This window comes from Pseudochaenichthys georgianus, chromosome 10 (genome assembly GCF_902827115.2).
Source record: "Pseudochaenichthys georgianus chromosome 10, fPseGeo1.2, whole genome shotgun sequence".
Taxonomy (NCBI): Eukaryota; Metazoa; Chordata; class Actinopteri; order Perciformes; family Channichthyidae; genus Pseudochaenichthys; species Pseudochaenichthys georgianus.
Genome location: NC_047512.1, coordinates 6,408,151 through 6,422,301, shown reverse-complemented (window position 1 = coordinate 6,422,301; position 14,151 = coordinate 6,408,151). Strand labels below are relative to the sequence as shown.

The 14,151-nt window shown below is 45.0% G+C and overlaps 1 protein-coding gene across 1 annotated transcript in view; it reads left to right on the top strand.

The window, feature by feature from the left end:
• The window catches only part of fat4 (FAT atypical cadherin 4), a gene marked incomplete at its 5' end in the record, with an annotated part of 115,980 nt that extends 103,729 nt beyond the window's left edge, over positions 1–12,251 (top strand). The window contains 3 exon segments of the mRNA XM_034093057.1: positions 538–755; positions 7,311–7,572; positions 9,220–12,251. Coding sequence (XP_033948948.1) covers positions 538–755; positions 7,311–7,572; positions 9,220–11,126 — 2,387 coding nt within the window.
• Positions 12,252–14,151: the final 1,900 nt, after the last annotated feature.

Here is a 14,151-nt window from a genome sequence, read left to right as displayed (position 1 = left end):
TACACTATTTATAACAGTACTGTATAATATCTTAAATAACAACTTGTTATATGTTCTGGTATGAATATGAAGTTTAGGAAAAGGTGTTCTACCTGATGAGTAGTTCACTTCCTGTTTGCCATCAGGAGTTGTATATTGTGGTCATAGACACGCACCGCTCATAGTATATTTATCTAGAGCCTTTATTTCTATACAACCCTTTTCGTAGAGATATTGAATGTGACTTCCGAGATGTATACAACTAGCCCAAAGCACAACATAAATTCACACACTTTACTTTTCATCAAGCAATGACCAGAAATGTGTTGGATTATATTTCCACTTAAGCTATTAATATGAAGCTCTGACGCGAGTGTAGTTTCATTGTCTTTTCCACTTAGGGAAGACATTTGTAACCACTTGTGAGAATGTAAGGACCAGTTAGTGGTTATGGCACTCGGACTAGGAAAATAAATTGCGCCTTAAGAGGACAAATGTAAGTTTTACAATCGGCTTTGAAAAAGGATTACGTTTTCTCTCCATCTTTCTCTCCCGCAGACATGACGGCGGACACCGCCCTGTCCCTGGATGGCACCGGGCGCCTGGACTACTCCCTGAAGCAGGGCCCTAAACGGGATGTCCTCCTGAAGCAGGCCCTGCAGGGCGCGACCTCGGACCCCGCCGGGCCCAGCAGCCTGGAGGTCAAGTTCAGGACGCGGAGCAAGAGCGGCACCCTGCTGCACGTTCAGGGGAGCAGCAACTACACCACTGTGAAGGTGAGGGGGAGGGGGAGGGGGACATGTTCCAATGATTTAAACATTGCTGCCTGTTTGAATAGCAGTGGTGCTAGAAGTAATCAGATCCATTAATGCTGGACATTTTGTTTAGAACAGCGGTGTCAAACTCAATTTCATCGCGGGCCACATCAGCATTATGGTTGCACTCAAAGGGCCGGTTGTAACTTTCAGACTATATAAAAAAACATATATAAATATTTAATATATGTAAACGTATGTATTATATTACATTATTGCCTCTGCATTGGATTATTATCGGATAGGGTAATAACTTCATAATTAACTACATCTGAAAGCAGAAGTCTAGGGCAAATAATTGGAAGTCTCTTCAGTGAGAATGTCACAAAAGATTTTTTTTTTTTAAAAAGCCAAATTGAAATTTTGAACAAAAGTCAAATTTTGAGAAAAAAATCAAATTCTGAACAAAATTCATATTGGAGATGCATTGTGGGACATGTAGTTTATGGGCAACGTGCTTCTGTAAATTGGCATGTAACCGTATAATAAACGTATCATATTCTTTCAGAGCTCTTGTGGGGCCACATTAAATGAAGTCGCGGGCCGGATTTGGCCCCCGGGCCTTGAGTTTGACACCCCTGGTTTAGAAGAATAACTCACTATAATGTATCAAAACAGTGATGTAAATGCATAGTGAAAAGATGATAAGGTAACACAACTATGAGAGTTATACACTATGATCCTTGCAAAAACTAAATGTCAGCAAGTACAGTATGTAAAAGAAGCGATACTACGGTGTAAAAGTATCAAATTATACTTTTAGTACCAAAAGTTAAATTACTGGTCGTGATGAATGGCACAATAAGCACCATATAGTGTTCATAACTTAAATGTTGCACTTGGTAAAGCTATTTTATACACACACTGGCTAGTTTTACCTAACTTTTAGTAATGTATAGTGATGTATATTATATATATTCTGTATTATAATCTAATAATCTAAAATAAATATGTAAAATAAATGTGAAAAGTACAGCAATTGCCTACAAAATGTAGTGGAGTAAAAGTATAAATTATCTAAATTTGAAAATAATTAAGTAAAGTACAAGTACCTCCTTTTTTACTTAAGTGCAGTACTTGAGATGAACAGTACACAGAGCTTTAATGAGTCACATGGTTACTTCATCATTACTTTCCAATATTTCCATACCCTTCCTTTTTAACAGAAGCACATGCGAATACCTCTAAGTTATGAAAGGCATCACCCCAGGTAGTAGTTTCACAATACAAGCCTTTGAGGGAAGTAAACGTCGCTGAACTGTTGCAAGTGTTCATGGGAGGAAGTCTGGAGTTTGCATTATCAGCGCACAACAGCAAGTTAATATAGCCGACCGGAGCAGATGAACGAATGGGGAGTCTTCCTCCTGAAACATTAAAATACACTTAAACGATAAATAAAGGTTATTTCGGTTGAAGTCAATCCTGCCAACGACTGACAGTGTTCCTGCTGTTTGACCTCAATAGTTTTATTGTAGTATTTTTTATGTTGTGTGAAGCAAAAGACCATTTTCCAACAGAAGCTCCTAAAAACACTTCACATGCACATCCAACCGCCAACCGCAAGTCTCCCTTCAGCCACTTTCAACTATTTAATTTGGAGAATCAGCAGAAATTATGTGTGACCTGTTAAAGGCAAGGCAAGTTTATTTATATAGCACTTTCAAGGCAATTCAAAGTGCTTTACAAAAAATGAAAGACATTAAGCATTAAAAAAGAAAAGCTAATAAAATAAACATTCAAAGGAAAAATACATGGATAAAAGTTACAGTGCAGTTTAAGATGTGAATAGTTCAATTAAAAGCAGCGACAAAAAGAAAAGTCTTCAGCCTGGATTTAAAAGTAGTCAGAGTTGCAGCGGACCTGCAGGTTTCTGGGAGTTTGTTCCAGATATTTGGAGCATAATAACTGAACGCTGCTTCTCCATGTTTAGTTCTGACTCTGGGGACAGAAAGCTGACCAGTCCCTAAAGACCTGAGTAAAGTAATAGTTTGGACTTTTTAAAATGAGTTTGTATTAAACCAGAGTCACTGTGATGCCTACTGTACAGTATCGCCGCCATTTTGGAGAAAAGGTGTGAAAATAAAGGCTTATGGTCGGGGACAGCAGCAAAACCTTTAGACACCGGAAAAAGTGAATTTGTGTTAAAGTTCTCGCTTTATTTCGGATGTTTTCACGGCTTTACCTTACCGTGAGACAGCCTTTTCAATCGGGAAACTTACGCTGTTATCTCAGCCCTCTTCAAAATCACCAGACTCCATTGACTGGTTTACTTTTGCATCCATCAGTTGGTTTGTTTGTGTGACTTTGGTGAATCCAAAACGTTCACTTTAAAACACCAAAGTAACATTCCTCCGCAAACAGCCACACACGTCCCGATGTACAGATAGTGGCATTTCCCTAAATCAAAAACACCACGATTAAGATATCATCAGCTAATCGGCCGGCTAATTTAGCAGAGCATCAACTGTTGGTGTAAGCGTCCGCCAGCAGCCGTACTAGCAGAAATGCTCATTAGCGAATGTGTGAGTTATAATTAGTTCATGACCACGGCTAGCCTCTGGTGCCAGGACACAGATCATCTCTGGCTCGTCCATTTGTTTGAGAGGACACAGCAGAGGCTCTGCAATATGGCTGCCAGATGATTTGTTGTAACACCAAAGGCATTTAAAAGGGTGTTGTGTGCAAACATACAGTAAGCTGATACTGATAGAACGAATCCTTGCTTGAAGAAGACTCAACTTATTGTCATTACGTAGTACAGGCCGTAGCGTGGCGTGGGGAAAACATGAGGGGAAGCCAATAATACGTCCTTTCTTTTGGGTCGGGGGGGTGGTGGTCAATGTAATAACGTAACCATCAGATGCAGGACTTACACACGCCTGTTGTCTAACCGAGAGGTCCGCACGCACTCTCCAGCCCAAACTCTAATAAGCATTCATTCACAAACTAAATCAGGAGACCTTTAACGTCTTACGTCCGATTCGCTCCTTTTTCCTCGCTGTACACAGCTCATCAGATTGGGCACCGGCCTGTCATCAGATTGTATTTGTTGTTGCTGCTGTAGCGGAAGTTTAGTACAATTATTTTTGATGAAATACTCCAAATCTCCACCCTCCATAATTGCACTTGCTTCAGTTGCTTGCTACTTTGTGATAGTGGCGCTATCTATCTTCTATCGATTAGAGTTATGATTCAAAAATTATAAAAGTAGGGTAGACATGTGGATATTATCCGGCTGAACAAAACGTGCATTTATCTAACAGGTTGGTTTTCCACTGACCTTATTTCGAGCTATTTTCCAAAATTCTATGGAGAAATCCCACTGCTTTCTGTCGAGGGAACCCGAGCGCAGCTTACTTCCGGGTTTTAGGACGCGTCACTGCAACACTAAGTTGATGCAATTTGATTGGATCGTGAGGCAGCCGCCTCTGGCTTCCCTTGGCATGGCCCTGACTAATCACAGGTTGGCAGGGGCATGATGTGAGCCTCATCTGATTGGTCAATCCCTCGATTTTTTTTCACCAAGGGAAGCCAATTTCGGCTGGCCTCCTCTCGCAACAGAGAGTGCAATCTACTGTTTCACCATAACATCTAGAGGGGCGCTGTTTCACTCTTTGTAAAATACTCAATGAGTTTGGGGGAGAGACGCGCCGGCAGCAACACACAACAAAGAATTTCCGAAACTAAACAAAGTGTTTTTATTTATTTATTAAAATTATAACTACACGCCGAAAAAACAGGGGACGCCTGGCTTCCATTGGCCTCCAGGAGAAAACGCCACTGAGTACAGGTACTATATAACAAAACGGTTTCTCTGCATTTGACCCATCCTAGTGTTAGGAGCACGGGGCCGACATTATGTACGGCGCCCAGGGAGCAGTGTAGGGAACGGTGCCTTGCTCACGGACACTTCGGTAGCACTTGGTCTTTCCGGGACTTGAACTGGTGACCTTCCAGTTACCAAGCAAAGTCTCTATGGACTTCGCCTCCACCGCCCATGTGTCTGTGCATGATTCCAACTCTCCTTACTTTTAAAGGGGCCCTATAATGCTTTTTGGGGTTTCCTCTTTCCTGGAGTGTGTTATAGGTTTTTCTGCATTTGTTTACTTCTGGAACAAAGTGACATCAGTATGTAACACTGTCTAGCGCTCCAACACATTGTACGTGATAGGCTAAGGGGCGGGACATCTCTAAGCTTTTGACCAATCACAACAGAGCCGGCCAGCTAACCAATCAGAGCAGACTGGGCTCTGGTTTCAGACAGAGGGTGAACAGAGGTGCTGCAGCACAGGCAGTATGAGAAAAATAAAGAGCTTTTTCAACATTAAAGCGTGGAGACACGTCCCAGGAGAGACATGTCCCAGGAGAGACACTACATGCTGATATGAACTCCCCTTTTAGTCACAGCCGTTATCACCCACACTCTCTAACTATAGCCAAACTCTGTGGGGCTCTTTCTTCTTCTCTCATCCTGTTCACCCCCCTTCCCTCTCACCCATGTTGGGCAGCTGCCCAAAGAGGCCTAAGCGCTCATTCTTCTTCGACCCTCTCCGCCCTCATCACCAGCGACCCCTTCCCACTTTAGCATCAGCCTTTCTCTCTTATGAATTTGTTTTCCGGAGCCTGAATCTCCACCACAGCTTCCTAAACAATCTGAGGAAGTATTATAAGTACCATGACGCCTAAAAAAAAAGTGGGGACGCGGGGGGAAACGTACTCTCAATGTACGCTTGTCGAGAGTCTGGATTATATATACCGATATATTAAAAAACAACCGTGTTTAAATATGTTTAATAGATACACTGGATGATTGGTTTTCCAGGTTTTCTTTGACTTTGGGGACTTTCCGCTTTTCCATTTTAAATCAATTCTTCCGGAAGCTACTTATCATTGCTGATTTTTTGGGTCTTTGAAAAGGGAGTAGAGTGGGATTACTTTTCCATCGAATGAGGAGTACACATATGAGATTACCATACGCACGGTAAGCCGCACATTTGTTGACCGTGCCAAAGTGAGCTTGATTCATTTCTTTTAAAGGCGCTCTCTTGTCCACTCTTCAGGAAAGAGGCTTCACCCGTGGGCGTCTTGAATGCGCGTGTTTCCTCCGAATGTGTTGTCAGTGAGCTTCTGGTCATCATCTGGCTGAATAACGTTAGCTGCACACGAGTTGTGAGAACATGATTTAGTGCGGCGCGTCCCGCCGGGAGGAAGATTTATGAGCGTCAAGCTGCATTTTTGTTTTCGATCCCTGACCTCGGCATCAGATTGTGAACGCAGAGTGGTTGCAGTTCTGCAGGGAGAAGACTTCCTCTCGTCGCTCGTGATTCATGCCGACATAAGTCATTGCATTAAAACACTGCATTTTTAACCCTGTGTCTCTCAGAGAACATTATCTATCGAACGCTTGAAATTAATTATAAGAAACTGCAGATTCATCAACCGTCTTATCCAGGCTGTCTTCTCTAAGCCATGATGTGCAGTTTAAAGTGGATTTTAAAGGTCCCCTATCATTCTGTTCTCCATCAGTATATTATAGGTCTCTCAGATACCGAACATGTCTCTGATTGGCTGAAACACCAAACAGATCATTGCAGCATTACCCATAATCCTCTCTGTTCAGCCCTGTTTCCAAAGTGCTGATTCTCTGTCTGTTACTTTAGATAATAATAATAATAATAGCTTTGATTTATATAGCGCCTTTCAAGGGACCCAAGGTCGCTTCACAAGTAGTAGACCAAAAAAACAAACATAACAAAACAAAGGTCAGACAGACAAAACAACAGATCGATTAGGGGCCGAAAGCCTTGGCAAACAGATGGGACTTGAGGGCCCTTTGAAGGCGTCAAGTGTGGGGATGTTGCGAAGTACCGCAGGGAGAGTGTTCCAGAGGGTGGGGGCTGCCACACTGAAGGCTCTGTCCCCGAAGGTTCTCAGTTTGGTGCGGGGGGTGGTGAGCAGGCCAGAGTCTGAGGACCGCAGGTTCCGGGGTGGGGCATGTGGGTGGAGGATGTCCGATAGGTACTGGGGGGCAAGGGCATGGAGGGACTTGTAGGTCAGGAGGAGGACTTTGTAGGTGATGCGGGACTTGACCGGCAACCAGTGGAGGTGGATGAGGGTGGGAGTGAGGTGTTGCCACGGCTTTGTGTGCGTGAGGACCCTAGCAGCATAGTTTAGGATGAAAATAAGGAGCCCCTCCCCACGCCCCTCTGAGAGAGATTTGTTTTATTTTTGTTTATTGTTCATAACAGAATGGTGCTCTAGGAGGAGATTCAGGTGATAAGGTCTTTATTACGACAAAAAGCCCAAAAAATCGTTATGACATCACAAAGTGGCCAACATCTGATCAGCTCATTATCAGACAGGTTTTTATAGAACTGGATCAGGACAAAAAGCGAGCAAATCTTTTTTCCCTGAAACGTTCAGAATCTCTTTCCACAGAGGGGTTACATGTTTGTGAACAAGTGCATTTTGCATAATAGGAGACCTTTAACATGGATCTGTGTTTTCTTCTCCCAGCTGAGGAACGGGAACATCCACTACATCTCGGATGCGGGCGTCGGGGGAAAGGTGGAGCGGACGGTGGGCGACGCCGTGCTGTCGGACGGTCAGTGGCACACGCTCCAGCTGCTGAAGAACGGCTCGGCCACGCTGCTGCTGGTGGACGGAGCGCACCCCCGGGTCATCCAGCACCCCACGCAGGACTTCGGGGGCCTCGGCGTCCTGACCTTTTCCCTGGGAGGAATCCCACCCGGACCTGCGCAGCAGAAGACTGCAGCAGGTGAGGCAGCACTGAGGATTCATTATGTGTCTGGGTTAGGGAGTAGAAGGGTCGAAGGTCATGGGTTCAAGTCATTTCTTTCTATTATTGAGTGTTGAGACACTTTTTCCTGATTGCCAGTTTGATCCCAGAGAGGCAGTGGCTGCTAAAAAAAAATGTATGTGTTATTTTGCCCTAAAGATGTAATTGGACACACAGTAGGGCTATTTCCTTTTTTACAAACTATGAATTCTAACCTCTAAGGCTCATATTATAATGCATCAAAACAGTTAGTATAATGCATGATAAAAAGATTATAATGTATTACGACTATGAGAATTATCATACATTATGATCCTTGTGAAAAAAAATATTATGATGTTCCCTAAAAATAAAGTTTAGATATCCTTTAGATGGCCCTCTTCAAAACTATCCATGTAGTCAGACACTTGCACCGGCACATCTTATTTACATGTATGTGTGTGAAAGTACATGTGTATTTACGTGATATGTCAAAACAAATACCGAAGCTTACATAAAACTGGCGTTTGACCAAGTCACCCACCCCTTACCTTCTGTATAACTAATGCAGCAGCACATGGTATGGAAACCTCTTCAACATATCTTAAAGTGTGTACACATGCACTTACTGTACTAGTGTGTGACGGAGAAGCGTTTATAAATCCAGGACACACCGTATTTTTCCCCCAAATAAATTTATAGTGTGCTTCTCAAACTGCAGACCATATTTTGTCGGCGGTCCAACAAAAAACCTGGCCTGAAATCCGTTTCTCTCCACGCTCCACTGAGATTTACCTGCTATGCATTTACATTAGTTACATAAATGTTTCTTTATCAGAATATCATGGACAAAATGACCAAAATTGATTTAATTTGACTTTGTCTTGGAACACCCGCCCTTTTTTTGTCCCATTTCCACGGAGTTCTTATTTTAGTTTAGACCTAAATCACAGATCAGATGTCCTCGAGCCTGAGCTGGAAACAGTTTGGAAAAGGTGAAAGAGAGGCTTTCCAGAGGGAGGTAATGAAACACAGTCCACTTTAGAGATGTCACGGGAGGGAGAACTCAACTAATATTATGCTCAAATGTAATAAAAAAAGGTAATTTGTTTACCATAGAGACCTGGGCATACATTAAATACTGTGGTTCTGCAGATCTGTGGCGTTACGTCAGTGTGTCTTGTATACATTTTTCAAGAGATAATGAAAAGGCATTGAAAATTCAATAAAAAAATATATTTACATCAGTGAGGCAGTGCAGTTGGGCATCACACAGAGAAAAAGATTGAATTAGACACACAGACGTTCATCCGACCCAGATGTGTCTCGAAGCAACACAAAGCTCCGACGATGGATTCTCTGCACGAAAATATTTTGTATTATTTTCAAATTGGCCAGCTATCGATTGTTTGAATATGTATTTTTTTGTCCCAAGCTTGAACCAATTACCCGACTAAACAGAATTGCTTTAGCTCTGATTATAGCTCCCAGTTCCTATTTACGAGGAAGCCATTCAGCTCTGGCAGACATTTTGAAAATTAGCCTGGTGGCAATCGGAAATGACTTCCTCCAGGCCAATGTTATGTCCTTTTCAGCTGCTGATGTCTGCTTCGTGTTATCTGAACTTGTTCCCTCTTTCATTCGCAGGTTTCGACGGTTGCATGGCCTATGTGAAGTACAATGGGGAGAACCTGCCGTATACCGGAGATCACAACCTGGTGACCTTAACCAAGACCAGTTCTTCTGTTAAGATAGGCTGCAGGGGTCCCAACCTGTGTGAGAGCAGCCCATGCTGGGACGGCTTGATGTGCGTCAACCAATGGTACACCTACCAGTGTGTCCCGCCCGGCGACTGCAGCTCGAACCCCTGCCAGAACCAGGGCAGCTGTGTGCCGGACCCCCGTTCAGGATTCACCTGCGTCTGCTCCGAGTTCTACACGGGCAACATGTGTGAGACCCTGGTGGCGTGTCTGGGCGTCCAGTGCCCTCAGGGTAACGTCTGCAAGTCAGCCAACAACGGAGGGTATGTCTGCAGCGCTAACCCCACCGCGGAGACGATGGTCCTTCCCATCTGGGCGGTGCCTGCTATCGTTGGCAGCTGTGCCACCGTCCTCGCCATGGTGGTGCTCAGTCTGATCCTGTGCAACCACTGCCGGGGCCGCAACAAGACCAAAGTACCAAAGGAACCCAAGGAGAAGAAACCCAAGGAGAAGAAGAAGAAAAAGAAGAAGGGCAGCGAGAACGTAGCGTTCGATGACCCGGATAACATCCCACCATATGGTGACGACATGACGGTACGGAAACAACCAGAAGGGAACCCCAAACCGGACATCATTGAGAGGGAGAACCCCTATCTGATCTATGATGAAACAGACATTTCCCACAACAATGAGACCGTCCCCAGTGCTCCCTGCGCCCCCTGTAGCGGCCCAGAGGCAGATATTGAACACTACGACATAGACAACGCCAGCAGCATCGCCCCGTCGGACGCCGATATCATCCAGCACTACAAGCAGTTCCGCAGCCACACGCCCAAGTTCTCCATCCAGAGACACAGCCCGCTGGGCTTCGCCAGACAGTCTCCGTTACCCCTCGGAGCCACGAGCTACAACTACCAGCCTCAGTACACCCAAGCACTGAGGTCCACCCCGCTCAGCCACTCCCACTCAGCCTGCCCCACCCCCAACCCTCTCTCCAGGCACTCCCCAGCCCCGTTCAACAAGCCCTCCTCCTTTTACCGGAACACCCCGACCAGAGAGCTCAACCTGGCCCGGCGTGAGGGCAGTCCGATGGACATGCACAACGACATGTGCCAGCCCCCACCCATGTTCAACTACGCCACCCGGCTGGGGAGGCGCAGCAAGAGTCCGCAGACCATGGCCGGCCACGGCCACACCTCCAGGCCCGGCAGTCGGCTCAAGCAGCCGATTGAGCAGATCCCTCTGGAGACGGGGCCTCCTGTGGGGCTGTCCATCGAGGAAGTGGAGCGGCTGAACACGCCTCGCCCGCGTAACCCCAGCATCTGCAGCGCGGACCACGGGCGCTCCAGCTCGGAAGAGGACTGCCGTAGACCACTGTCGAGGGTCCGCAACCCCGCCGACGGCATCCCTGCCCCGGAGACGTCTTCAGAGAGCGACTCACACGACTCCTTCACCTGCTCGGAGATGGAGTACGACCGGGAGAAGCCGGTGATTTACAACTCCCGAGTTCCCAAGCTCTCGCAAGTCAACGAGTCCGACGCTGACGACGAGGACTACGGCGGGAGGCTGAAGCAGCGGCGGTACTCGAGTCGGAGGGCAGAAGGAGGGCCGGGGATTCCCCAGATGCCTCCGACGGAGCAGCATTACACACTGCCCCACAGACTGGGCCAGCAGCCAGGGGGCTTCAACTGGGACAATCTGTTGAACTGGGGTCCCGGCTTTGGACATTACGTCGACGTGTTCAAGGACTTAGCCTTGCTTCCCGAGAACGCGTCGGCGAGAGACATTGAGATGAACAGTGGGGACGGCTCGGTGATCATTCTAAACGAAGGAGAAGCTGAGCAATATGTATGAGACTATTTATTACGATGTTGTAGAATATGGTGATGTTCTCCATTCAAGAAAAAAAGAAAAAGGAAGACTGTATATTTCAAGAGAACATTGGACTACATGTTTTTTTTATTCACAATTACAAGACGACTTTCAATGCAGTAAGGCAGACAAATGGCACCTGTAACATGACAGATTTTGTCTTCGGCCACCTTGGTTTAGTTTACCAGTCTTTTCTAGGTCCAAAGTCAACTGTGCATTCGTGTCTCTGTGGCCTCTTTGCAGCGTATCCATTGACCCTGAATGGCTCAAAAGAAAAGAAACCCATGCCTGAATTCAATTTAGTGACTGCAAAGCTCCGTTCACATTATCTTGATCAAACATTTCTGTTTTTTATTACCGACATTGCCTCTCCTTTCCTAACATGTCTGTCACATTCGCACCTGAGAGATAAGACGGTAGATAATATTAACACTCACAGGAAGAAAATTCCAGCAGTCAATTTTTTAATTTACTTAAAAGGAAGCATGTGTGTTTGATCCGACTGCACCTGTGACAGGACCCGGCCCTCGGTGTGTGAGTTAGCTCGCACGGTATGGCAGACCCCTCCGTATATGATCCCTTTTCTCTTTGCCCTGGTGTGTTTTCTCACAGAGGACTGGCTAAACACTCCAAGAGTGAGGATTAATAAAGTCGCCTGCCTTACAGACATTTGAGGATTTCAGTTCAGACTTTTCCTCTTCTGTTTTTATGGCCTGAGTTCAGGAGAGGAGATGTTGGCGAGATAGTGTTTGTCATGTTCTGACCAGCCAAGCGTTTAAAGATGTATGAATCCTATAAACATGACCCCAACTAAAACACTATGAACTTGTGTACATTTTTCTTTTATTCGTGAGTAATCATGGAGTCATTTGTTGTTGTCCATTATTTTGACATGTATGGTTTCTACATTTTTGTACTGTTTATTAACTTAAATTACTTAAGCTGTGTTTTTATGGATATTTTCATATGCTGAAACGTATGTTCTTACTTTCGGGGAAAGTAAAATTGAAGACTTATTTTTTACATGTGTTACATATGTAACGTCAGTATTTTCCACTTTTGATAAAACTATAACATGCTGTATGCTTTGTACCTGTAAAAAGCCAATAACAGAATAAAAAAAGTATTTATTTAAAACCTGCTTTTAACTTTTTCCTTCCTGCAGTCGTATGAAACTGATTTAGATGCATGTCAGCGTTGGCAGTTTCTAAAAATGGTCCGCTCAGAATATATCCCATCCTTTATCTTTTGGGTGCTAAGGTATTTAATACTCAAGGCTCACTCTGTGCCGTCTTTAAATAAAACCGGGTCTGAGCAAAACAAGGCATTTCAGGACCCGAATGAAACTGAGACATCTCTGTCTCGGCCAAGCTAAACACCAAGCGGACTGCGAGACGCAGGGCCCTATATTGCTTTCAACAATTATTTACATCTGGCTTATTGAGCAGAACCTCTTTTTTGTCATAGCTCAGTGATTCGGTATGCAACATGCTTATCTTCTCTGTCATCGGGGGGAGAGGGGCCACGAGAGAAAACGCAGGGAGCCGTGAACCCGGCGCAGAGTGACAGCCCGAATCTGGTTAAATTAAGTCGGGACTCGCGGAGGGGCTCGCCCATGCAGAGAGCTCTGTTGACCGGAGCCTCTTTGGGAAGGCCGTACCACGCTGATGCTGGGATAATAATAACACGAGCAATGATAATGAGTGTGTGTGGGTGGTGGGGCGAGTAAATAGGAGATGGATTCAAATAAACCTCACAGCATCTCGTCTGCTGTGACTGAAAAGTATCAGTCAACTTCCCTATAGGTAAGAGACAGGAGAGGGTTGTGTACACAAAGAGGACATTGTGCTACGCCAGGGTAGGATGTAAAACACTCATGAGGACTGACATGAATCTGTCTTCCCGATTTTCATCTGGGCAAGGTTTCTTTTTTTCCCACAAGTGCTGTTTTTGGATGTTGTCCAGACGGCTGCTGGACTTCACCGAATGGCAGAGGAGCTTATGATGTGTTTAAGGATTAATGGCAGTGTTTAGCGTAAGTGCGAACGCTGCATGTTAAATTATAGGACATTGCCTTTAGACAAATACAACTTGTGTTATTCCTGTCGACGCAAATGGTGCTGTTTCAGTGAGCAGTGACAAAAGAAACTGCTAATGCTGCAGCAAAGTAATCATGTGTGTGCTTCAGAAAGTCACGGAGATGTTTGCAAAGTGATTTCCAAAAGTGAGGTGCCAATAAGTCAGCCATAATGTGTTCTGCAGATCTACACACTGAATGCATTCATCTCGAATGAAGGTGTCAAAAAAGCAGCGTTGGGTTTCCCATGGAGCTCCCACTGACGTGTTCCCCTCCGAGTCCACAAATGTCATCAAAACATAATTCCCATTAAGATGATTTCCCTGTTGACTTAAGAGTTTCCCCAGTATTTATAAAAGGATGTGGCACTGAGCTGTGAGTGACTTCCTTGAAACAGAGAGTTCCTCCCACAAAGATCCTCCCGAAAAGCTTGTTTATAGAGATTGATTATTCCGAGCCTCGGTGTCCTCACAGCTGCAGCGCCTCCCCGAGTCTCATTTAAATGACTCATAATTAAAAGCACATTCAACCCTGGAACAAAGATCATGTTTCACTCTTACTCTCATGTGTTGGTGTTAAAGGTGGGATGGGTACGTTTCAGAAACCGGCTCGAGATACACTTTTTGTTATATTCCATGGAATGCTCTTAACATCCCGATAGCAATGAATATCTGAAGTGCTGTGACAAAAAATCCATAACAAAATGTCATCTGTAGAAGCCGTGATACTGTAAAAACAAAAAAAGCCTATTACGGCCTACCTGCCTGTCAGCCTTCCATCGGGGCACAAACTTATCTCGTGCCCTCATTGGTCATGTGCGCGTTCGTGTGTGTTGGAGGAGGGGCTCTGTAAGGAAGTGGCAGATTTTCTCCGGTTGTGTATTTTCAAATTCTAGCGATCTCGAGCCGGTTTCTCAAATGTACCTACCGC